The sequence below is a fragment of the Myodes glareolus genome, chromosome 2 (genome assembly GCF_982192425.1).
Source record: "Myodes glareolus chromosome 2, mMyoGla1.1, whole genome shotgun sequence".
NCBI lineage: Eukaryota > Metazoa > Chordata > Mammalia > Rodentia > Cricetidae > Myodes > Myodes glareolus.
This window is the reverse complement of record NC_142027.1, coordinates 124,466,531-124,492,598: the sequence shown is the minus strand read 5'-3', so window position 1 is coordinate 124,492,598 and position 26,068 is coordinate 124,466,531. Positions and strand designations below refer to the sequence as shown.

Sequence of the window (26,068 nt, the reverse complement as noted above, 5' to 3'; positions counted from 1 at the left end):
TAGCGGTGTATTGTGGGATGTGCGGCTACTGGGAGCCGAGCCTCCGCCGCCAGCCGCCTCCCGGGCAGCAGCAGGAGCAGCAGCGGCAGCAGCAGCGGCGGCAGCGGCAGCAAGGGCAGCGACAGCCCGGGGCCCGGCAGCCGCTAAGGCGGCGTCCCCCCATCCCGGCCCCTGGTCCGGCCGCCCCGGCCTCGGCTCCCGCGGGGGACACCATGTACTGGCTGGCGGCGCAGGGAGGCCGGCGCCCGGCGGGGATGTAAGCACGGCTGGGGAGGGAGAGAGGCCGAGGCTAGAACAGCCGGGCGGCCCGAGCCCCCGGCCCCCGCCCCGACGGGCGACGCCAGGCCTGCCGCGCGCCCCGAGCCCGAGCCGGGCCGAGCGCCACGCCGGGCGGCCGGCAGCACCATGGGCCGGAGCCCGCGTCCTCCGTGCGCCCCGGACCGCGCCAGCCCGCAGCGGGGGCCCCGGGCAGCCCCTCGCTGGCAGCCGGAGACGGTGGCCGAGCGGGCGGGCGCGTAAATCCTCCGGAAAGGGTTTATTCTCTCGCTCCATTCTTATTTTTTTCGGGGGGGGGGGAGAGACAGCGAGACAAGCTTTCGGGGCGCGCTGGTAAGGTGGGAGGGGGTGGGGGCCAGCCGAATGGATTCTTTGGCGAATGTGTAGAAGCGGCGGAGAGGACAACAACTTGCTGGTTTTCAGGTTGGGTTAACGGCATGGAGAACAGTCACCCCCACCACCACCACCAGCAGCCCCCGCCGCAGCCCGGCCCTTCGGGCGAGAGGAGGAACCACCATTGGAGAAGTTACAAGTTGATGATTGACCCGGCTCTGAAAAAGGGGCACCATAAACTGTACCGCTACGATGGGCAGCATTTCAGCCTGGCGGTGAGTAGCCGACGCGCCTTCCCGCCACCCCCACCCCATCCCCGGTGGAGCCCCCAGACAGAGGCGAACGGAGGGGGACCCCCTATCCCAGCCACCTGGCCAACTGTCAGCCAGGGCTCCCCCCTCAGCCTGGAGTGGGACTGGTGTCTGGAGACGGGGGCGGGGGGGTCTGCCCCTGCCCCTGGGGAGGGTGCCAGCCTTCCATACTGAGCCCCCTATCTCTGTCCACAGATGTCCAGCAACCGCCCGGTGGAAATCGTGGAAGATCCCCGGGTGGTCGGAATCTGGACCAAAACCAAGGAGCTGGAGCTGTCGGTGCCCAAATTCAAGGTAGGACCCCTCCTCTCTGTCTTATGGTCCCTCCCCCCTTCTCCGAGTTCGAAAATAACGCCAGTCCTGACCAAGCCCAGCCGGATTCTGAGTTCCCGCCGTCCAGGGTTGGCAAGTTTTGGCGGGGAGGGGGGAAAGTAGTGTCCCCTCCCGGCCACTGTAAACAAAATAACACTCGGAGAAACTGTAACGAGGGCGCTGATACAGCGTCCTGCCGGCGAAGTTGGGGGCTCTGGGTCCCTACCTGGGTCCTTGTGCACCCAGGGGCCTGGTTCAGGGACCCGCCCCCTTTTCCATCCCTTTGGCTTTAAAGGGGGCAACTTCCTAGACTAGGGGGTCGTTCCGGAACCAGCAGTAAAGACAGGAGGCCTGAATAGGGGGTGGGGAAAGAGAAACTGTTTCTTTTTCCCCTTTCCTTTCGAACCCAGAGGACTTCCAGGTTCCAAACGATTTAATCCTCCGCTTCTCAGGCCCGCCCGCTTGCCTTTTTTTTTCTTTTCCAAAAAAAAAAAAATTAATTTTTTTCACCCTTTATTGCTTTTAACTGCTGGGCAAGTGAGGAGTGTTGTGTTTTTCTTTGGTTTTAATGTTGTCCAAACTCCCTTCCCCCGCGGCCCCTGCCAGATCGATGAGTTCTACGTGGGCCCTGTGCCTCCAAAGCAGGTGACATTTGCCAAGCTGAATGACAACATCCGTGAAAACTTCCTAAGGGACATGTGCAAAAAGTATGGGGAGGTGGAGGAAGTGGAGATTTTGTATAATCCGAAGACCAAGAAACACCTGGGTATTGCCAAGGTGGTCTTTGCCACGGTCAGGGGCGCCAAGGAGGCCGTCCAACACTTACATAGCACGTCTGTCATGGGCAACATCATCCACGTGGAGCTGGACACCAAAGGTTAGTAGAGGCCTGTTGGCCGCCCATGGGGGAGGAGCTGGAAGGCCACCTGTCAGCCTGACTCCCTTCCTTTGAAATCTCCTCCTCCCTTCAGAGTTAGGAGAACCCTCTACTGTCACCTCTTCCTTGGGATTCCCCCCCCCCCCCCCATCACCTTATTTATTTTTTGTCCCCTCCGGATGGCAGAGTCACATGGAACCAAATGTGTTGTCTGTTGCTAGGAGACAGGCTATAATTTACCAAATGTGCCAGTCCTTGGCCACTGCACCCTTAGGGACCACCCGAGATTTCCCCACCTATGACACCCCTGTGGGCCCCTCTCTGAGCCCCAGTGGCCTGGGTTTAGACAGTCCCTAGTGTTTCTGCCTGTGTTAGAGGAGAAGGAAGCATTTGTTTACTTGTAGGGGGCAGAGGAAGAACCAAGTGCCTTTAAATTCATAAGTCATTCCTTAAGGATCTAGGGTGCCATGCCCCCCCAACCCCTACCGGTGCCCCTTCCCTGAACCAATCTGAGCCCTGAAGTGTTTCATTGATAATGTTCTGACTGCACTGATAGTGAATCTTGGGGGCGGGCTGCTCTGGGCGCTCTAGGGTTGACACTTGTCTTCCCTCCTCTCTCTTAAAGAGACAGCAGCACCTTGGTCTGCTCCATCTGGCCTGGGAGCCACACCTCCTACCTCCAGGGTTGCTGACTCTCTCCTTCCCTCAGTCCTGGCTCAAGACTCCGGTAGAAAGACCTGGCAAGACGCAGGGCATTCCCCCTAAGTCTGCCTGTGTCCTTTTTGAGGGATTCCTACCGATCTGAAGGAAAGAGCAGGGTACTCTGGAACCAGGGAGTCCCTAGTCCGGCAGCCAGCTGTCAGACTGTTAAAGTCCAGAGTTTGGGAGTGGGGGTAGCACACTGCTGAACCTTGCCTGAGAGGATTTTGGTCCAACTCCAGGGGTATTGTGAGCGCTAGGTTTGCAAGTAGCTGAGCACACCAAAGGCAGCAGAGGAAAACTTACTGTTTTGTTTTGTTTCTAATGATGGCTACAGTGCATCTCTGTGACTGACTCCTATGCTGGGTAGTGCAAAGAGTGGTGGGAGTTCTGAGTGAATTTGGGGAGCCCAGGCCTGGTCATGTGTCATAAGCTGTTCTTTATGTCATAAGCTTTCCTGCTCTTCTTTTCCCTAGTTCCTCACTCTCTAGTAAAACTGGTGCGCACGCACGTGCATGCGTGCGTGCATGTGTGTCTCTGAACAGATTTTTAAATCTACTGCATGTTCTTACAATAAGCTGAAGTCTAATTTCCCCCAAGACCAAAGCATGCAGCCCCCTCCCCCATCACCTGCCCACATCTTATAAGAGCAGCTAAGTCGTACCCCAATTTCATTTCTGAAAAAAACAAAAACAAAATCAACCCTCAGATACTACCACCTAAGTTTGAGATTGTCTTTCAGGAAAGAGCCCAGTAAAGAGGAGGTCGCTCAAGGAATGCACCTCCTTTGCATATGTAAGCAGCCACCTAAGGCTCTATAAATACCAGTGATCTGGGGCCTGGTTGGTAGAAATCTCTCTCTCTGATGGGTAGAGAATTAGACTTGGGGCTCACTGGGACCATGTGGGGCCCTCTTGGGGCTTGAGCTAGCTTAGCACACCGTAGGTTCACAGTAATCTGTGTTTGGCTGACTGTGCTGGTCTTCTGGCCCCAGAGAGTTAACAGTCACCTGTGTCACCTGACTTCCTCTGTCCTTGCTACAAGCCGTGACAACCAAATATGAAAGAAGAATTGTGGGGAGATGGGGGTAATAATGGCTCCTTGGAACCCTGGTCCAGGTAATGAGAAGGACTTTGCACTCAGGATGATGTTTGTTAACCTTAAAAGTCTCCGGATCAGAAAAATCAGTTTTGTGACTTTGCTGGACAGATGAGAATCTTGAATGAGGTGCAGTGGGTGGGAACCTAATCAGGGGACACACAGTGTCCCCAGGCTTGTGGTCTCAGGCACAAGGGATCCATGAAGATGCTAATAAGCAAGTTGGAATCCCCATGGGTGTGTCTCCTGCCGGAGCCTCCATGGATACCCTCTCCCCTGCCTGTTACAGGGGAAACTCGCATGCGCTTCTATGAACTGTTGGTCACCGGCCGGTACACCCCCCAGACCCTCCCAGTGGGTGAGCTGGATGCTATCTCTCCAATTGTGAATGAGACCCTGCAGGTAGGTTGATCCCCTGTTGCTCTCTGGCTCAGAGGCCTGACCACACCTGCTGTAGGTGCAGAGCTGGTCTAAAAACCCTGTTTTCCCAAGATCTGCTACAGCATGTCTCCCCTGGGATTGATCCCTGTAGCTGTCAGTCCACACGGAGTCCCTCCTCCTCCTCTACTTTCCACGTATGCCAGATTCCCACTTTTCCATATGAATGTCAAAACACTACTGTGTTTGGGTCTTAATGTCTGGTGTCTGGCCATCCCTGTACTCCTGTCTGTAGGAAGCAGCGTTCAAAACCTCTTGCAGAACAGACTGCCTCCCTTTCAGCCCCCTGCATACCAGGACACTTGCTTGACCAATTCCAGTCAACCACAGTTTCAACTTGCCTCATCTCCCCACCCCTCAGAGGCTTATTAAAGTGTCCACCTGCTGATCAGGAGGCACTTGTCCTGTCACACTGCTTAAATCTCTAGAGTTTGTAAGTACGGCTCATCAAGCCCAAGACCACAGATCTTGGACACATCTCTGTCTCAGTGCCCTGTACCGTCAGATAGCCTGAGGTGGGAAGGAAATGTCAGCCTTTACGGAGATGTCAGGGTCTTCTCTTTCTGCCTCGGGCATTAGGGAAAGTTCTCAAAGTCTCCAGAGGGTAAATGTTTGTAGCTAGGGGTAGAGAAAAGCTAAGAGCTTCCCCACACTCTTCCCTCATGCTGGAAAGTTCCCAAGCTCCCCAGCAGCCAGAGTTTTAGTGGGAGACCGCTGCACTCCTTGCACAGATCTACCCTCCCTCCACTGCTGTGATTTCTCTTTCTCTTTCTAGTTATCAGATGCTCTGAAGCGCCTCAAGGATGGCAGCCTGTCTGCAGGCTGTGGCTCTGGCTCCTCCTCTGTCACCCCCAATAGCGGTGGGACTCCCTTCTCCCAGGACACAGCTTACTCCAGCTGCCGTCTGGACACACCCAACTCCTACGGACAAGGCACCCCACTCACGCCTCGCCTGGGTACCCCTTTCTCCCAAGATTCCAGCTATTCCAGTCGTCAGCCCACACCCTCCTACCTCTTCAGCCAGGACCCCACGGCCACCTTCAAGGCTCGGCGGCATGAGAGCAAGTTCACTGATGCCTACAACCGCCGCCATGAGCATCATTATGTCCATAATTCTGCCGTGGCTGCAGTGGCTGGAGCCACATCTACTTTCCGAGGCGCCTCAGACCTTTCGTTTGGCGGCAGTGGAGGCAGCAGTGGTCCCCCCTTCAAGACCCAATCACAGGATTCGGCCACGTTTGCCCACACTCCACCTCCTGCCCAAGCAGCCCCTGCTTCTGGATTCAAGTCAGCTTTCTCTCCATATCAGACTCCAGCACCCCCATTTCCCCCACCCCCTGAGGAGCCCACTGCCACAGCAGCCTTTGGGACCCGTGACAGCGGGGAATTCCGGAGGGCACCCGCACCCCCACCTCTACCACCTTCTGAACCTCCAGCCAAGGAGAAGCCAGGCACACCTCCTGGTCCCCCACCCCCTGACAACAACAGCATGGAGCTGGGTGGTAGACCTACTTTCGGCTGGAGTCCTGAGCCCTGTGATAGCCCAGGCACACCCACTCTGGAGTCATCTCCAGCGGGACCAGAGAAGCCCCACGACAGCCTGGACTCCCGCATTGAGATGCTGCTGAAAGAGCAACGCACCAAGCTGCCCTTCCTACGTGAGCAAGACTCAGACACTGAGCTCCAGATGGAGGGCAGCCCCATCTCCTCCTCCTCTTCCCAGCTCTCCCCACTCACCCACTTCGGCACTAACTCGCAGCCTGGCTTCCGTGGTCCCTCCCCGCCCTCCTCGCCCCCCTCCAGCACAGGTCTGGAGGATATCAGCCCAACACCACTGCCTGACTCTGATGAGGATGATGACCTGGGCCTGGGCCTGGGGCCTCGGCCCCCACCTGAGCCGGGCCCCCCAGATCCTATGGGTCTTTCAGGCCAGACAGCTGAGGTGACTTTGGACCTGGCAGGAGACAGGACCCCGACCTCAGAGAGGATGGATGAGGTATGTCTGGGATTGATTTTGTCTGTCTGTCCCACCCCTCCTCACTTGACATTTCACTAGCTAAGACACAGGAGCAATGGGACGAGGTGACCATTGCGCTGTCTTCACTGAGGTAGTCTAGGCTTCTCAGCTTGGGCTAAGTTGTGATTCTGAGTTTGAGTGGAGTCAAGACCTGAGCTAGTATGGACCGTGGTCATAGTTCCAGATCATTTTCTCTGTTAGTGGCTTAGGAATGATCAGTCCTGTTGCTCAGGCCTATTGGAGGCTGGCCCAGCCAGTGCTCCCGAGTGTTGTCTCTCAGAGCCTGAAGAGACAGATAGGTGAGAAAGCGTGCTGGTGGTGCAGTTGGCTTCCCTTTCCCTCCAGAGGGAAGGATTTCAGGTTAGCTTTGGAGGGGAAGAAAGCGTAAATCAGGCAGATTTTTACCTGCCCCCGCCTTGCTTCACTCCATCTCATCGTTCAAACCTCCAGTCTCAGAAGTTTCGAAGCTGGGAGGAAGATGACGGTGCTACTGTCCAGATTTTCTAGGGGAGAGGAGAGTTATGTCATCCTCCTGGGTTCCTCTCAGTCCTCATCCTGGATCAGGCCTCTGGCATCACTGGACCCAGCAGACATGAACAAGTAGAAGCTCAGCTACAGCCCCAATGCTCCTGTGGACACAGATGAGGTTCTCCCTTCCTTAGCCCTTGCATTAAGCCCCTCTGGCTGCCTGGGAAGGAACAGAGAACTTTGGCTGTCCTGAGAGGAGGTGGGGCTGCAGGTGGCTGAGACTCCTGGGAGCCTGCAAGCAGTTCTGGGGAAGTGGTTTCTGGCTTCAAGGGTCAAGGCAGAGGGAGTTACAGGTGTACTAGAACTAGCTAGGCTGTGAGCCCTCCCCCATCCCTTCTAGGCAGCCTAGGTTTGGCGGATGTTTATTATGCCAGCCACCTGGTCCAGGGCTGAGACACTCAGAGTAGCTGGAGGGCACGGGCCTCCCCCCCCACCCACTCACTACCTGGACATAAGAGGAGAAGAGGAAACTTAAGGCTGGAGGTCTGGAGTCTGGGGTGCCCCAGGACAGAAGCCCAGGAATGCTTCCAAGTAGGGTTGAGCACCACGTCGGCCCTCGGGCGCCCCCTGCTGGCAACCTGGAGAGCAGTACTTAGGTGCTGTATCTGGTAGTGTGTAGTGCCTGTGTAAGATAAAGAGCTCTGCCCACACAAGACTGAGATAAGAGGCCAGGGAGCTGCAGCGTGGAGGGGACCGGTGTGGAGGGACGGGATAGGCAGCGGCTGGTGATTAAAGGCACAAAGTTCCAGCCCCAGAGCCTTAGCTGCCTTGTCACATGGGCTATGTGACCTCGAGGAAGGCATTTTCCTCTAGTCTCAGTTTCATCATCTGTTGAGTGGGTCAGTAAGAGCCCCGACTCACCATCTCCATGGAAACACCGCGTTGCCTGGGAAGCCCAAGCGTCCTTCACCTAGACCTACGGAACCGCCGCCAGCTGGTTCCTCCCCGCTGTGCCCAGGGAGGAGGGGAGGGCAGAGCCAGAGCTTGCTTGGTGCTCCTGTGATTGGCTGACTGGAGCAGTCTGGGTTAACCCCCTGTGTGCTGCTCCACAGTCCTAGGAGCTGTCCAGAGCTGGTGTCGGCATCCTTTCTCTTCTTGCTGAGCTTGCCTGGTCCTCCCTCACGTGGGTATCTGAGAGTGAGCAAGTGTGTAGATGTGGTGTGTACAGGACAGATGAGAGACTGATACTCTTCCCCCCATCAACGTCCCCTGAGACCCCCTCTTCACCAGGTGGTGTGACCTCTGACCTCACAGCAGCCTTCCAGAGTACTTGCTGTCTGTCCAGCCTTGTTTTCTTAACGGTTTCGCCCCAGGTAGGGCCTGAGCCACAAAAAGAGTCTTGGTGTGGGACTGGAGCGCTCTTGTCTTGCCTTCCCTCCAGCTCCTAGTTCCACCTATACCAGGGGAGCCCAGTGCCCCCTCCGGTTCCCAGACTCTGACTCTAACGTTCCCTAAGACCCAGGCCTCAAAGTAAAGAGCCCTCCCATTGTGGGTTTGGGTTGTTGTTGTTGTTGTTTTTTGTTTGTTTGTTTGTTTTTGGTCCAGGTTGTCCTTGACTTCTCCCCCTTCCACCTCCTCACTTTCTAATTTTTGCGGGACAGGTGTCTGGAGCATGTCCCAGCCTTGGTTCTCACTGTTGGTTGTGGCTCTCTGGTCGGCTTCCTCATCTGTCAAAAGGGACCCACATGGAGCCTCACTGGGTGAGGTTTTCCTGCAGTTAAAGAATGAGACCGTTCGTATCTGTAGCTCAGACCCTTGCCAGCCCTTTCTAAAAGCTCCGGAGACCTGAGTGAAAGGAATGATGAGAAAACACTGGAAAGGCTCAGTGGGAGCATTCTTGCCCGGCTCTAGGACTGTGGGGCCCTTACCCAGCATGCTCGAGGGTCTGGGCTCAGTCCCTAGCACTTGAAAACAAACAGAAATCCCCTATGAGTCCTAAAGGCTGCTACCCTCGCCACCCAGGCAGCACTCGCACAGATGTTACATTTGCACAAGGCCCTGCTGGCCTCAGTGAGGACCACTGGCTGGCCCAGCCCAGTCAGGTCGGGGAGCCACTTCCTGTTTGAAATCCCAGCTGTGTCTCTTATTGGTTGTGTGGTCTCAGGGAAGTTACTTGAACCTGTGTCCCAATTTCCTCACTAGTAAAAGTGGTGATAACAAACTCACTTTGCAGAGTTGTTCTAAGAACTACCTCATGTATGTAAATTTCCCGGGCCCGTGGGAAATGTTCTACCAGTGTCGACTCTTTCCTGTCAACACTGAAGCTGACTGAAGCTGAGTCTAGGCCCCCTGCCATCCGTGTGTTGTGTGTCGTGCCCCCGCCCCCGGCTTCCCTCTTCTCCATGGCGCACTATTGTTCCAGTTACACTTCAGCTCCACCGTTTACAAGTTCTGCTCCGTACAGAACAAGACTGGGGTCTGTCTTTGTCACTTTCATATTCTCAGTGTCTAGAACAGTGCCTGGCACACAGGTGCTGAACAAATGGTGGTTGAATGCACGGCTGTTTGATGCCTCTCGTACCAAAGGGGAACGTATGATTTGGGGTGGTTGATGGGTTTGCACATGACCCATTCTGCAGCTGGGAATCTCCAGTACTTATCCCAAGTCTCCAACTTCCTGGTGCTCAGAAAGTGCTTATGAACCTGTGGTACCCTCACTGATCTCTTCCAGGGCCAGCAGTCCTCAGGAGAGGACATGGAAATCTCAGATGACGAGATGCCCTCGGCCCCCATCACCAGCGCTGACTGCCCCAAGCCCATGGTGGTGACCCCAGGGGCAGGGGCTGTGGCAGCTCCCAATGTGCTGGCTCCAAACCTGCCCCTGCCCCCACCCCCTGGTTTTCCTCCATTACCCCCACCACCTCCACCCCCACCCCCACAGCCTGGCTTTCCCATGCCCCCACCTTTGCCTCCTCCACCACCCCCACCCCCGCCATCCCACCCTGCAGTGGCGGTGCCCCCACCACCCTTGCCAGCACCACCAGGTGTTCCACCCCCACCCATCCTGCCACCACTGCCACCCTTCCCACCAGGACTATTCCCTGTGATGCAGGTGGACATGAGCCATGTGCTGGGTGGCCAGTGGGGTGGCATGCCCATGTCCTTCCAGATGCAGACACAGATGCTCAGCCGACTCATGACAGGCCAGGGTGCTTGTCCCTACCCCCCCTTCATGGCTGCTGCAGCTGCCGCTGCTTCAGCTGGACTGCAGTTTGTCAACTTACCCCCCTACCGGAGTCCGTTCTCCCTGAGCAATAGTGGCCCAGGCCGTGGGCAACACTGGCCGCCCCTGCCCAAATTCGACCCCTCCGTGCCACCACCAGGCTACGTACCACGTCAGGAGGACCCGCACAAGGCCACGGTGGACGGGGTCCTGCTGGTAGTTCTCAAGGAGCTCAAGGCTATCATGAAGCGCGATCTCAACCGCAAGATGGTGGAAGTGGTGGCCTTCCGGGCCTTCGACGAATGGTGGGACAAGAAGGAGCGGATGGCCAAGGTATGTGGGCTGCTGGGCAGGGAGCATCCTAGAGTGACAAGAGACACGTGGAGACATCCCTTTCTCCCAACATGTGTTACTGGCCGTGTGGCTGCCTCTGTCCCAGCGTGAGACCCCTTTAAACAGTGCACCTTACTGAATAGCCTGGACCCATGGCCTCTGGCTGCGTGCAGCTCTTTCCCTTTAAATAGAGGTGACGAACTGAAAGCACCAATCAATTGGGCAGTTTCTCATTTGCCCAAGCGGAGTTTTAGGGCTCAGTGGCTTCCTGCCCAGTGACTGCCCGCTCAGGCGGGCCCACAGCCTAGGCCTTCTCACTTTCCCTCTGTCTTCTCAGGTCTTTGGCACAAAGTCTGACCTTGTGGGGACTTTTCCTTTTTTTTTTTTTTAAATTAGTTTATTTTACTTCTGCTTTTCCTTTTTCCTTGGAGGGCGTAGCGTATCTATCAAGACTCTAGCTGCCTTACCTCTACTGCAGAAAGTTTTCTTTTCTTGAGTTCTTTTTCTTTAAGAGGCGGAGTCTCAGCCTGTGGTCCAGGCTCAAGGATGTTGCTGCTTCTTAGGCCCTTTAACAGCAGTGACAGGCGTGTAGCGCGTAGCTGGGAGTGGTGGCACACGCCTTTAATCCCAGCACTGGGGAGACAGAGGTGGGAGGATCCCTATAAGTTTGAGGCCAGTCTCAAAAAAGCAAATAATAGCTGGATGATGGTGGTGCACGCCTTTAATCCCAGCGCTCAGGAGGCAGAGGCAGGTGGATCTCTGTGAGTTCGAGGCCAGCCTGGTCTACAGAGTGAGTTCCAGGACAGCCAGAGCTGTTACACAGAGAAACCCTGTCTGAATAAAGCATAAAATCAAATAATAAGGATGCTGATGATGACAAGGAAAACCGTAGCTCTGGTTCTCTCTGCTCCTCACCCCAGCCCCAGAGGGAAGCAGACTTTCTCTCATTTTGCTGTCCCTCCCCACACTGCACCTTAGGGACCGCTTGTGTGTCTGGGAACTTGCTCCTTGCTGTCGTAAGTGAGCCCTCTGACAACTGCTCCTCGTCCGTATGAGGGGGTAGTAAGCTGGAAAGAACCACCTGCCACAGAGCTCTTTATAGTTCACTTGCATTGTGTTGGCCCCCGGGATGAGTGACAGTCACAGCTAAGTAAAGCTCTGTCACCAGTAGCATAAAGTGTCCGTGCCCTGAGTTCCTTACCATCCCTTCAAAGCCAGTGGCTCAGCCTTGAGTGAGCAGTAAAGGAACATCTGTGCAGACATGTTCTGTATTTTTGCTTTCTCTTGTTTTTTTGAGACAGTTTCACTATGTTGCCTTGGCTGTCTGGGAGTTACTCTGTAACCCAAGCTAGCCTCCAACTCATATCCACCCACCTCTTGAATCCTGACTTTAAAGGCCTGCAATAACTCACCTGGCCTTCACAAATATTGTTGAGAGGCTTTATTTATTCATTTATTTTGGTTTTTCGAGATGGTTTCTCTGTAGCTTTGGAGCCTGTCCTAGAACTATCTCTTGTAGACCGGGCTGGCCTCAAACTCACAGAGATCTGCCTGCCTCTGCCTCCCGAGTGCTGAGATTAAAGGTGTGGGCCACCACCTCCTGGATGAGGCTTATATTTATTAAAGCTGAATCTGGTTTAGTTTTAAATCAAATACTTATTGAAGCCAGGTGGTGCACACCTTTACTGCCAGCACTCAGGAGGCAGAAGAAGGTGGAGCTTTAGAGTTAAAGGCCAGCTTGGGCTACAGAGTAAATTCCAAGACAGACAACTTGAGCTACGTAGAGACACCCGATTTCAAAAAACAACCGGGTGCTGGGTGGTGGCACACGCCTTTAATCCCAGCACTTGGGAGGCAGAGGCAGGCTAATCTCTGTGAGTTCAAGGCCAGCCTGGTTCCAGAATTCCGGGAGAGGCTCCCAAGCTATAGAAAAACCCTGTCTCAAAAAACAAACAAAAAAATCCAACAATAACCAAACCAAAACGAAAAACCCACCAGAGTCTCTAACCCAGGATAGCCTCAGATTCCCTATGTAACAGAGAATGATTGTGAATTTCAAATCTTCCTGCTTCTACCTCTGGTTGCTGGGATGACAAGTATGCCCCACCACGCTCAGTTTAGCAGATGCTGAGAGGGGAGCCCAAGGCTTCATGCTTGCTAGGCAAGCGGTCTTCCCAGCTGAGCTACATCCCCAACTCTGAATAAATTCTTCACGCTGTTGACAGGACCTGAGCCAGATGTGAAGCGCACCTGTAACCCTAGCATGTGGGAGGTGGGGTCAAGAATATCAGGAGTTTAAGGCCAACCTTAGCTGCACGGCTCCATGCTATCCTGTAAAACAACAGAAGCATCCGCTAGAGCGATGTCTCAGCAGTTAAAAGCCCTGGCTGCTCTTATAGAGAGTTTAGTTCCTAGCACCTACATGGTGGATCAGAACTAATCGGTAAATTCAGTCCCAGGGGATCCAGCTCACTCTTCTGGCCTCCACTGGCATGAGACAGACATGAAGACAAAACACCCTTGCACATAAAATAAAAAAATAAACTGTTAATAGAAATTATGTAACAAGATTAAAGAAGAAAAAATAGAAAACAAAAAGAAAAAAAAATTATGTAACAAATTCAAAAGATCAATCACCTTGGGTCTGCTTTTGTGTTTGATGTTTATTATATTTTATCATACTTTATTTTGAGATAGGGTCTCATGTAAGCCAGGTTGTCCCTAAAACTTGCTGTGAAGCCAAACAGTGTGGGCTTTAAATGCACCCGTTTCCCAAGTGGTGAGGCTCGGGAGCATGTGCCACCACACCCAGCTCTCCCATTGTCACCGTGTTGTTTGTTTATTGGTGCTGTTTTACCTGTACTGGTGTTTGCCTACATGCATGGAAGTGAAGTCAGTGCCTACCTGATGCCCTGGACCTAGGGTTACAGATGGTTGTGAGTCGCCATATGGGTGCCGGAAATGGAACTCAGGTCCTCAGCTAAGACAGCCAGTGCTCTTAACAAACCGCTGGGCCATCTTTCCTGCCCCACCCCCCCTTTTAAAGCACTTGCTCAAGAAATAAAATTGGTTTCCCCTAACACTCCATCCTTTTTCTTATGGGACTATTAAGTCCGCTGTTTCAACACTGTGGGCTGTTTGTAACATGCCGGATCCACAGGGCACAGGAAATAAGACATTGTAAGATTCATTGAGTGTGGACCTTGGTCCATGAGATAGTGGTGCAGACACACAGTTCGCAGCTCTTGTTCCCACATGCGGAAACTGCTATTCTATAACTTCATCTGTAAGTAGTGTGTTGCTAGTGAGGCCATAATGGAGGGGCAGTTCAGGGCTCTGGACCCCCAGGAAGGGAGTGTGGGGTGGCCAGGTGTGTGGGAAGAGCGTGTATGTACTGCCTGGAGAAGGTGGTAGCAATGCCTCTGATTGTGATTACTGGTCCCTTCTTTCCCATCCTAGGCCTCACTGACCCCCGTGAAGTCGGGTGAACACAAGGATGAGGACAGGCCAAAACCCAAAGACCGAATTGCCTCATGTCTGCTGGAGTCATGGGGCAAGGGTGAGGGTCTGGGTTACGAGGGCCTGGGCCTTGGCATTGGCCTCCGTGGTGCCATTCGCCTGCCCTCCTTCAAGGTCAAGAGGAAGGAGCCACCAGATACAGCCTCCTCTGGTGACCAGAAGCGGCTGCGGCCCTCAACATCCGTGGATGAGGAAGATGAAGGTTTGTGCTTTTCCGCTGCTGGCTGGCTGTTTGTTCCCCTTCTTCCCATCTCCACACCTCAGCTCTGACTCCTGCTATTCCCACAGAGTCAGAACGGGAGCGTGATCGAGACATGACCGATGCCCCCTGTGAACTCACCAAGCGGGACCCCAAAAGCGTGGGTGTGCGACGCCGACCAGCACGGCCACTGGAGCTGGACAGTGGTGGGGAAGAGGATGAGAAGGAGTCCTTGTCCGTGTCCTCCTCCTCATCGGCATCTTCATCCTCGGGGTCTTCTTCCACCTCACCCTCATCTTCAGCCTCAGACAAGGAGGAGGAGGAACGAGAAAGCACAGAGGAGGAAGAGGAGGAAGCAGAGGAGGAGGAAGAAGAAGGCCCTAGGAGCCACATGTCCTCACCCTCATCCTCATCCACCTCTGATAAGGTCTGGATCAGGGAGGCTCCTGGGTGCTGGGTGGGGGCCCGTGGACCTTCAGCTCACCTGTGTCTCTGGCCCTGCACCCAGGATGATGATGATGACAGTGACGACCAGATTGATTCTGATGACGACGGTCAAGACACAGTCCTGTCAGAGGCAAGTGAGAAGGACAGTGGAGACTCTGAGGAAGGTGAGCAGGAAGTAGGCAGCTGACCCAAGCCCACTGGTGCTCTGAGTTCCCAATGTTAGTAAAAGAGCACATACCTCTTGTGTTAGGATCCTAGCTACATCAAATGGCAGAAAGGACGAGCCCACAGACCAGAACATAGATGAATGTTTTATTTTTAATATTCATTCATTCATTCATTCCTTCCTTCATTTATTTATTTATTATGTATACATAATTCTGTCTGTGTATATGCCTGAAGGCCAGAAGAGGGCACCAGACCTCATTACAGATGGTTGTGAGCCACCATGTGGTTGCTGGGAATTGAACTCAGGACCTTTGGAAGAGCAGGCAATGCTCTTAACCACTGAGCCATCTCTCCAGCCCAGATGAGTGGGTTTTTAAGGCTGGCTTGGGCAGGAGTAGGAAGGAAGCCGGTGGCATCTGACTGTGACAGTGGAAGCACTTTGGAGGTAGTGGTCGCCACACCGCGAGTGGACACACTGAGCAGTGCTGGGATTCTTCACTTGAAAATGAACAGTCTTATGTTAATTTCACCTTGCTCTTTTTATATTGAGTGAGGGCTGTGTTCAGAGAGCGTCCTGTTCAGAGGCCTGTGGGGGAATAACTGGCATAGGCAGGGCACCATGGGCCATGTACTAACCCTCCCAACCCGTGTCCCTCATCCAGAGGAGACAGAGAGCATCGCCGCTTCCAAGGCCGCGGCTGAGTCGTCATCGTCCAGCGAAAGTTCTGAGTCTTCTGAGTTTGAATCCAGTTCTGAGTCATCGTCTTCATCTTCATCCTCTGAGGATGAAGAGGAAATGACTGTACCTGGTGAGGAAGAGGAAGAGGAGGAAAAGAAAGAGACTGCAATGGCTACAGCCGTGGTAGTGGCATTGGCCGATGAGAGCATGCCTCCAGCAGTTGGCCAGGACTTTGAGCCCGAGAGGGCAGAAGTACCTCTGGGCCCAGGAGCCCCCATGGGGGAGTCCTTGGGCACGGAAGAGGAACTGGACATTGAGGCTGAGGACGAAGTCCCTGAGCTGCAGGCTCCTGAGCTGGAAGAGCCTCCCCTGCCCGTGGGTGCTCAGGAGCTGGAAGGGGGCAAAGAGCCCCCAGAAGAGCCGACCCCAGACACACAGGAGGACATGTTGTTATCTCCAGAGCTCCCTGTCGGGGAGACAGAGGCTCAGCCGCCATCACCCCCTGAACATGGTCCAGGTACTCCTGCAGCCTCCTGGGTGGGAGTTGGGTGGGGCATGGGGCAGGAAGCTGGGTAGTGTCTTTGCCACTGGAACCAAACCAGATCCTCTGGAAGGGCCTCAGCAGACTCTCCTGGGTCACTGCTGGGCTCACTGTTCAATTACAAGATTCCCGCCAAGCCTTTAATCTCCAGCACTCAGGAGGTGAAGGCAGGCGGATCTCTGTGAACCAGAGACCAGCCTGGCCTACAGAGCGAGTTCCAGGACAGCCAGAACTATATAGTGAAACCCTGTCTTGAAACCCTCCCCAAAGGTTATTCCTCGGTTATTCCTGTGTGTCTCTGAGGTGTCCTCCCCCCATACGCACTCAGTGGGAATCCATGGTCAGTTTAGTCGCAGATGAGCAGGGCAGCCTTTTTGAGTACCAGGTCAGGTGAGGGGACAGTGGGTTCTGTAGCCTCCACCACCTTGACAGAGTGGGGCAAAGCGTGTGAAAGGCTCGTTGCTGTGGCCTTGGTGTGAGCCGTGCCTGCAGAGGCAGAAGTGGTCCTCACTTGAGCTGCTGGACACAGTGTTGCCATGCGCTCCTGGGGAACCAGCGCTACTGCTAATTATAACTACTCTGAACATTTCAGAATATTTAACTTAGCCGCACGTGGTTAGTATGAAATCCAGGAGATCAGACTGTAGTGTTTGTTTAATGTATGTTCTTTTACTGAGTCGAGACCATAAGTCTGAAGAGTAAGTCAATATGATGGTTCTTTTGGTCCCCGGTACTGTTTTAGGTCATTGTCAATACAGCAGTAGATCAGATGGATGAAGCTGTCCGTCCTCATGAAGCACGTATTCTAGGTCAGGGTGACAGGTAACAACAAATTCACTAGAAAACTTTAGATCCTAGAGAGTAGAGATAAGTGCCAGGGGACTCTATGAAGACTGATGGGTATGGCAGAGACGAGACTTGAATTTTGTTCCTCCATGGAATGAGTTTTCTTGGGCCATAGGAATAAGGCAGTGTCTGGTGCCAGGCAAGTACTCTACCACTAAACTGCACTCTAGTCACAAGAACATAGTTCCAAAGCCCTGGGGAAAGCTGACATCGTTCACGCTGGCACTAGGAAGCCCCTTCTAGGTGCATGGCACTGGGCTGGTTCCCGAGGTGTCTCGGTTAACTGTAGTGTCTGTGGCGTGCATAGCAGGACAATAGGAGCGTCAAATAACAGTGCCCTGGTTTCTGCCTTCCTCTCTGCAGAGGAAGACCTGGGAGTGGAGCCCAAGCCGCCACCCGCCGCCTCCGATGCTCTCCTTGCCCTTGCAGCCACCATTGCCGCCTCCTCGGTTGCTCCGGCCACCCAGCCCTCCACCTGAGCCCGACAGCCCAGAGCCCCCCAAACCTCCTGTTCCCCTGGAACCTCCCCCCGAGGACCAGCCTCCACGTACTCCAGGTCTCTGTGGCACCCTGGCCAAGTCACAGAGCACAGAGACAGTGCCAGCCACGCCAGGCGGGGAGCCCCCACTGTCGGGGGGCAGCAGTGGTCTGTCACTGAGCTCCCCACAGGTGCCTGGCAGCCCCTTCTCCTATCCATCCCCATCCCCTGGCTTGAGCAGTGGGGGCCTCCCACGGACACCTGGCCGGGACTTCACCTTCACACCCACTTTCCCTGAGCCCAGCGGACCCTTGCTTCTACCTGTCTGTCCCCTCCCAGCCGGGCGACGAGATGAGCGCTCTGGCCCTCTGACCTCCCCCGTGCTCCTGGAGACTGGCCTCCCTCTCCCACTTCCCCTCCCTCTGCCCTTGCCTCTGGCATTGTCTGTCCCTGTCCTAAGGGCCCCGCCTCGGCCGCCTACCCAGCTGCCTCCCCTGCTGCCTGCTTCCCTAGCTCCGTGCCCACCCCCCATCAAGAGGAAGCCAGGCCGGCCCCGGCGATCCCCACCATCTATGTTGTCCTTGGATGGACCTTTGGTCCGGCCGCCACCAGGGCCTGCCCTTGGGAGGGACCTTCTGCTCCTATCAAGTCAGCCACAGGTCCCCGTCTTCCCCAGTGCACATGACCCTCGGGCCGTGACTTTGGACTTCCGGAACACAGGGGTCCCAGCGCCCCCACCACCCCTCCCACCCCAGCCCCCTCCACCCCCACCTCCACCACCTGTTGAACCCACCAAGCTGCCCTTCAAGGAGCTGGACAACCAGTGGCCCTCTGAGGCCATTCCCCCAGGACCTCGCCGCGATGAGGTCACTGAAGAGTATACGGACCTGGCCAAGGTGCGAGGACCATGGCGACGTCCACCTAAGAAGCGCCACGAAGACCTGGTGGCCCTGTCAGCTTCCCCCGAGCCCTCACCACCCCAGCCTCTCTTCCGGCCCCGCTCAGAGTTTGAAGAGATGACCATCTTGTATGACATCTGGAATGGTGGCATAGACGAGGAGGACATTCGCTTCCTGTGTGTCACCTACGAGCGCCTGCTGCAGCAGGACAATGGCATGGACTGGCTGAATGACACGCTCTGGGTCTACCATCCCTATATCCTGCCAGAAGCAGAAGTACTTCTAGGTGTATTGTCTTGTCTGTAGCAGTCACAGTACCGGGGAGGCGGTAGTCGTCATTGTCACCTCTTCAGGCGGTGATCATGCCTGGCCTGTGTCACTGCAGAGGTAGCTGGTCTCAGGTCCACACACAGGTTGAGGATCATAGAACTTACCAGTAGAGGAGACTGACCAAGACTCCCTCAGCCTTTCTCTGCCTGGCTGGAATTGAATCCCAAATGGCCCAGTGAAATACGGGCTGGGTAGTTGTTTCATTTTTCACAGGAAGAAACCAAGGTTCAGAGAGGCTAAGTGACTTGCCCAAAGTCACACAGCTACCAAATAACAGGCAGAGCTGAGATTTGAAGACAAAGCTGGCTCTAGAGTCCAGCTCTTTGCTGTACAATCCTGAAGCCAATTTGCTACCATGCCTTTCTTGATCCCCACTGACCACACCGATTCTATCAAATGCCGTCTCGGGAGCTCTGACAGAATATTCTGATATATTTAACCATTTTTAGACTCATCATTACTGCTGTGTCAGGTGAGAAATGTATAGAAAGTAGTAATAGCCTTGCCCAGGTCGTTCACCTAGGGACAGCATCCATGGAACTAGCAGCGATAGCATTGAAGTGGGTGGTGGCCTTGGGCGTCATTACCCTTAGAGGTGGGTCTGAGGCTGGGGAAGCCAGGAGGAGGTACCTGGAGGGTGATCTCTGAGAATGTCCATGTGGCCCTTGACCCACACCCACCCACCAGCCTCTCGTCAGCAAAGAAAAAGAAACGAGACGATGGCATCCGTGAACACGTGACAGGCTGTGCCCGAAGTGAGGGCTTCTACACCATCGACAAGAAAGACAAGCTGAGATACCTCAACAGCAGCCGTGCGAGCACTGACGAGCCCCCCATGGACACCCAGGTACTGTGACTAGGACGGCCCCTATGAGCCTGGACTTGGAGTCAGGTCAGGAGCAGTCCCACAGGAGGTTCAGGGCGGGGCTCAGACAGCATCCTTCCATCCCACTGTTGGGCTTCGGGTGGAGCAAGGCAGGGCTGGGGAGGTCGAGGCTAACCACATCTAGGGTAGACTGACTACACAGATATACTCTGTCTTACAATTCAAAAACCCGTGAATAGAGCCCCACATGATTTTAACCTTGGACATAAAATGCATTTCCAAAAAGTTGGCTTTCCCCCTTCTGTTCAGTATATACTTACTGAGCGCCTCTCTGTACTAGATTGTTTAGGGACTGAGTCAGTGAGCAAAAAAGAAGGGCTTTTGTTTGTTTGTTTTTTAGTTTTTCGAGGCAGGATTTCTCTGTAGCTTTGGAGCCTGTCCTGGAACTCGCTCTGTAGATCAGGCTGGCTTTAGACTCACAGAGATCCACCTGCCTCTGCCTTCGCCTCCTGAGTTCTGGGTTTAAAGGCATGTGCCACCACTGCCCAGCTCAAAATGAAGTTTTTTTTCCCCTTATGGTGTGGGATGAACTTTCAAGCGAACATACATAATCAAAGGCAAATGCCAGGGATAAGAGGGAGGTTGGGAAGTCCAAGGGTTGGAGAAGGTCATGTCGGATCTGAGGGAAGAGGGAGGAAGTTGTGTAGAATGTCAGAAGAGAACACTGAAGATTTCCATAAGGCAGGGAAGGGCTCAGTTGTACGAGAACGAAAAAGCTTTTCAAGATGCTCATAAGAGCCGGGCGGTGGTGGTAGTGGTGCATGCCCCTGATCCCAGCACTTGGTGGGAGGCAGAGGCAGGTGGATCTCTTGAGTTCGAGGCCAGCCTGGTCTACAGAGTGAGTTCCAGGTCAGCTGTGGCTACACAGAGAACTGCTGTCTGGAAGTACATTGAAGAGATGGGAAGTCAGAAGCTCAAAACCAGGAGGTGGGGGCTGGGCTGGGGAGGAGGACATGGCAGTGCCAAATCTGCCCCTTTCTGATTTGTCATCCCATCGTGCCAGCAGGGTATGAGCATCCCAGCACAGCCCCACGCCTCCACCCGGGCAGGCTCAGAGAGGCGTTCCGAGCAACGCCGCCTTCTGTCCTCCTTCACTGGCAGCTGTGACAGTGATCTGCTCAAGTTCAATCAGCTCAAGGTGAGGCTTACCTTCCCTGGGACAGCCAAGGCAGCGTGGGACCTGGGAGAGCACTCACCCCTCTGTCCTTCCCTCCCTTAGTTTCGGAAGAAAAAGCTCAAATTCTGTAAGAGCCACATTCACGACTGGGGCCTGTTTGCTATGGAGCCCATTGCGGCTGATGAAATGGTCATTGAGTATGTAGGCCAGAACATCCGCCAGGTAGGTGCTGCCCAGGGAACAGGGGCAGGGTGGCCCCAGAGAACAGGGGCAGGGTGGCGGGGGCATGGAGCAGGCCCAGACTTAACGGTTTTGTGCGACCAGGTGATCGCGGACATGAGGGAGAAACGGTATGAGGATGAAGGCATCGGTAGCAGCTACATGTTCAGGGTAGACCACGACACCATCATCGACGCCACCAAGTGCGGCAACTTTGCACGCTTCATTAACCACAGCTGCAATGTAAGTGCCCAGTGAGGGGCTGAGAGGACCCCACCTTTGTACTAGGGACCCAGGCTCCTCTTAGGCATGACAGTCATGTGACAGGGAGGAGGGAGGGGATCAGAGCCTGTACAAGGAGCTTTTCTCCTGACCACACTTGTTTTTCCGTGCAATGGGTGCAGCGGGAATTCTGGAATCCTATGATGAAGTACTCTAGAGGCGGGCTGGAGCCTGGTGCAGTGGTGCACACCTCTAAACCCAGCACTTGGGAAGGAAGCAGGTAGATTCTGATTAGTTAGGGGCCAGCCTGGTCTAGGTAGTGAGTTCTGGGCCAGCCAGAACTCTACACAAGAGAGACCCAGTCCCATTAGTTGGTAAATTGGCTACCTGGCAAACACAGAGACCCAAGTTCAGTCCCCAGAACCCACATAAAAGGTGGTGTAATGCCAGTGCACAGCTGATTTGGTGAGCTCCAGACTGGTGGGAGGCTGCTGCAGCTGCCCAGGTGGGCAATAATGGGCTCACCATGCCTGATGGCTTCAGAAGAAGGGGCATAATGGTTAGGGGCCAGAGCCAGCATTGATTGATGAAGGGGAGGACTTGGGGAGAAGGGTACAGATAGTTTCAGGCGCCCCGTGAACATGATGACCTCTATAGTAACTGTTTATCTCACTCTCCAAACAAAAGCAGCCACAAGTAATATGCAAATGAAGGTGGCAAGACTGCCAATCCAACTTTATATGCTAAAGTAGGCGACTGGTGCCTGTAGTATACAGAAACAACACCTGCCTAGAAGCCAGATGTAGGCGTCTCATGCATCACAGCTGATGGGAAATAATTATGTTCATCTTTAAAGGTTCATTTGTTTGTTTTTGTTTGTATAGTGTATATGGGTGTTTCGCTAGCATGTATGTATGTGAGCTGCTTTATTCCTGGTACCCTGAGAAGCCAGAAGAGGGCGCCAGGTCCCTTGAAACTGGATGGTTTTGAGGCACCATGTGGGGGGAGATAAGAGCCTATTGTAGGACCTCTGCAAGAGTAGAAAATGTTCTTCCCCACTGCCATTTCTCCAGCCCCTCATCATTTTTTTTAAATACCAGGCATGGGAGGCACTGGCTGGAGGGCTGAGCCCAGCCTGCTCCGGTGACCCCGGTCATGCTCAGGTGGGGTTGGGATAGCTACATGGGTGAGAACTGGCTTACCCTATCACCACTTCCCCTACAGCCCAACTGCTATGCCAAGGTGATCACAGTGGAGTCACAGAAGAAGATTGTCATCTACTCGAAGCAGCACATCAATGTCAACGAGGAGATCACATACGACTATAAGTTCCCTATCGAGGACGTCAAGATCCCCTGCCTCTGTGGCTCCGAGAACTGCCGGGGGACCCTCAACTAGTCCCCCGGTGCCAAAGGCCAAGGATGTCAGCCGTAGCCCGGGAGGACCCTCGCCCTGGGCCAGGCTCCACCTCCCACCCATTTCAGGTGCTGTCCCTTCCCCCAGCAGCCACGCTAGGGCCTGGCGCCCCCCCAACACTACCCCAGGACCCACCCGCAGCCCCAGCCCCGCAGCGGGAAAGGGCTTCTCTGTCTCACCTGTGTCTTTCCGTTTTAAAGATGCTCTCTGCAGGCTTTCTCTCCTCATCTCTGTATCTAGCTTTCCATCCCCCTCGTCTCTCGCTGTCTTCGGCCTCGGCCGTTTTCCGTGAATGCTGCTCTGTTGCGTTGTCGTCTCTTTATTTTCTTCTTCCTTGTCCTAAGAAAAGACATTTTTAACCGTTGAAAATGTGAAGGCAGAAACAGAGGAGGAACCCTGTGGGGGCCTGGAGGCCTCGGTGAAACTGTGTGGGCCCAGGGTCCAGGCTGACTCGGGGCCAGGTGCTGCAGGAGGAGGGGGCTCCAGCGGCGGGAACCTCTCAGAACACTACATACCCGACAGGCCCCTCTCTGCCTGTGGGTGCAGTGAGCAGACCCCACAGCTTCTCCGGCCTGTTCCCCAATCTGTCCCTTCCTCTGTGGTTGAGGGTGTCCTTTCCCTGAGGTAGACCCTGGGGGAGCCAAGCTGGTCCCAGACAGGAACTTCTTTTCTGGGTGCTCCCAGCTGCCCTACCACCCCCAAATCCTTGGGTTCAATGTTTACTTTCTCATTCGGATGCCAGCAACGATGGAGCCTCCCAGTGCGGTGGGGGCACTGGGAAGGGTGTCTCCACTCTCTGCTGCCTCGGCTTTGCCTGGGTGTAGGGGGTGCCAGGGCCCTCAGGGCCCCCCAGCCCTGCCATTACGGGTTGTCTGACCGTACGCATGTGACATTTTCTGTTGTTGATAAGCTTCGCCCTTTACCCCACGCCACACACCCACATCACCCTGCTGGAGGCCCCCACCTGGGAGGCCGAAGCGTATTTATTTCTATAGTGAGCAGTTTTGTTTTTTTCCCCAGAGAAAGGAAAACAGTCTTGGAAATGATTTTAAATCTCAAATCTAAGTCTTAGGCAGCTCCTGTCCCTGCCCTAGCCCCAGCCCCATCCTCTTCAGGACTAATTTCATGGATTTTTTTTTTCTCGTGTATAAAATCAAAACGAAGGGAAAAAAATGATTCTTTTTGAAGTTCAGAACCTATTCCTGTAGATAGATAGACTGCCATAACGGACTTTTCTCGGGAACTTTGTTTCTTGTAGAAACGTGGGAAGACTTTTTTTTTTCTTATTTCTTTGTACTTCCAAAAAAAAAAAAAAGCAAACCAACCAATAACAACAACGAAATGACACAAACAGCAAGTCCCCTTCCCTCCAAAGTAGAGCAGGCATGTAAATACTTCTGGACCGTGACTGTTGTGACCCGGAGTCCTCACCAAGATGAAAGTGCTCCGGGTGGGCCCACCCCACCCGTGGACCAGGGCGGAGCCTCTGGTATCTCAGCTTGTGTCAAGCTTCTTACATGTAAATTCTGTACAAAGAATTGTTATTTTCTCTCTCTCTCTGTCGTTGGTGGTTTTGTTGTGTTTTGTTTTTTTTTTGTTTGTTTGTTTTTGTTTTTGTTTTTTTTTGAATCCTCCGCGGGCCTTCTGTGTTTGAGACTGTGCCCACAGGTCTGAAGGTCTAGAATATCAGTGGCATTAAGACACAGGGGTACCTGGGCACAGCGCTGACCTTCTCTTCCATTTACAGTTTTCTGCATAACTGTGCAAATGAGAAAAATATTTATTTTTCACAAGAAGAAATGTGTAGCGTGTAGAGATGGCTAATTTGAGTTCCTCGTGTGGCCACCTCCCCCCACTATGGGCAGTTTTCACCTCACCTCCTTGTATCCTCCACAGAAGGGTAAGGCTGATGATACCCGGAAGCCAGGGAAGAGCTGCGGGTCCCTGGCCCTGCCTCAGTGAGCCCGTCATGGGGTCCGCGAGCACTAACCTTGGCTGACAGATGATGGGTGAGGAGTTGAGGCTGCCCTCGTGCCCCAAACCCCTGGCTCACCCCCAGGAATGGTTTGCAATAATCCTGATGTGTGGGCCCATTTTTCTTTGAATGCTTTTGTTATCACTGAATAGATCTCTGCTTTTAAAGGGCCAGGGGATTCCGATTTTTTTTTTTGTCTTTTCTCCTCCCCCCCCCCCCCCCACAAAGAAGAGAACCAATAAGTTTTCAGGTTGTCTGCGTATAGACTCTGTCATCTGTATGTAACTGTTTTTGGAGAGAAGTGTTTCCGTTGTGGGCGTGTCTTGCTGTAAATACCTGTTCATATTTTTGTGAATTCAATACTATGTACCATTGTATTATAGTAACTTTTATAAAGCGAACCATAAATATACTGACTTTTCTTACAGATTCGCCGTCTCTCTTGCTCTCCCCCTCCCCCCCTTTTCTCCCTGTTGAAAGTACACCCTGTTTACAAGGAGGGTGGGTTGGCCAGGCCTAGGAACTTGAGGGTGGATCAGCCTGTAGGAAAGCTAGGCTTCTACTTTGTTGGGGTTTTTTTTCTTTTTCTTTTCTTTTCTTTTCTTTTTTTTTTTTTTTTTTTACTTTTTTGGGTTTTTTGTTTGTTTTTTGGTTTTGTGGTTTTTCTTTTTTTTTTTAAGAGAATTCTTTTTCCTAGCTATTTTTCTTAAGAGCTGCTAATGATCTGTAATTAAGCAGAAATCAGTGCCATAGGCCTCTTATCCCGTTTACTCCATAGGCTGAGGCAGGAGGGTCACAAGTTAAAGGCCTGGGTATAGAGTGAGTTCAAGCCCAGCCTAGGCAATTTAGTGAGAGCTTGCCTCAAAATAAACAGTATAAAGAAGGCCTGGGAGGTTAGCAAAATGGCTCAGCAGTTAAAGAGACATGTTGCCCACATGGTGGGAGGAGGGAACTGATTGGTGCCAATTGTCCTCCAACCACATGTGTGCTGCGGCCTGATCTGGGGGCTGGGTAATGGGGTGAATCTCCAGGGTGATCTGAGAAGGAACGACTCATACACTGAGCAAGGCTGGGTGTAGTGGCACAAACACTCAGTAATTCAGCAATTGGGATGCAGGCAGAAGGATGGCCAAGAGTTCTAGACCAGCCGGTGCAAAACCCTGCTGCACATGAGGGCCTCAGACCTCACCGTGGAAGGAGAGAGCTGGCTCCTGAGAGTTGTCCTCTGATACCAAGTGTGCTGTAGCATGTGTGTGCATTCACACATGCATGTCACACACAATAAAGTAAAAATTAAAACCCAAAACAAACCTGGGAGTAAAACCAAGGAAGGTAATTCGTGCCTGTAATCCCAGTACTGGAAAGTCAGGAAGACTTTGAGTTCAAGGCTACATACTAAGACCCTGTGTGAAAAACAAAAACAAAAAAAAACCACGTACATGAAAGCAGGGGGTGGTGGCTCGGACCTTTATTTAATCCCTACACTTGGGAGGCAGAGGCAGGTGGATCTCTGTGAGTTTGAGGCCAGCCTGGTCTACAGAGTGAGTTTCAGGACAGACTCCAAAGCTACACAGAGAAACACTGTCTTGGAAAAACCAAAACAAACAAAACCATGTACATGACCCTGTGGCCGTGTTTGATGTAAAAGTCACAGATAAGTATTTTCTCCACTCACTAGGCGGGGCAACAGGCGCTGAGAAGTAGCAAGCCCAAGGTCGTCTAAGTAACAAGTAGCTGGTATG

General features: G+C 53.5%; 1 protein-coding gene across 1 annotated transcript; it reads left to right on the top strand.

Moving 5' to 3' along the window:
- Window positions 1-112: 112 nt before the first annotated feature.
- Window positions 113-24,755, top strand: Setd1b (SET domain containing 1B, histone lysine methyltransferase). The gene is given in 18 exon segments (XM_085679379.2): window positions 113-256; window positions 700-884; window positions 1,116-1,214; window positions 1,839-2,109; window positions 4,196-4,308; window positions 5,120-6,340; window positions 9,561-10,385; window positions 13,845-14,106; window positions 14,193-14,530; window positions 14,612-14,714; window positions 15,381-15,914; window positions 17,148-17,182; window positions 17,184-18,417; window positions 19,172-19,338; window positions 20,384-20,515; window positions 20,597-20,716; window positions 20,819-20,956; window positions 22,160-24,755. Coding segments are annotated over 17 exon segments (5,937 nt in total). The 5' UTR covers window positions 113-256; window positions 700-713; the 3' UTR covers window positions 22,334-24,755.
- The last annotated feature ends 1,313 nt before the right edge of the window (window positions 24,756-26,068 follow it).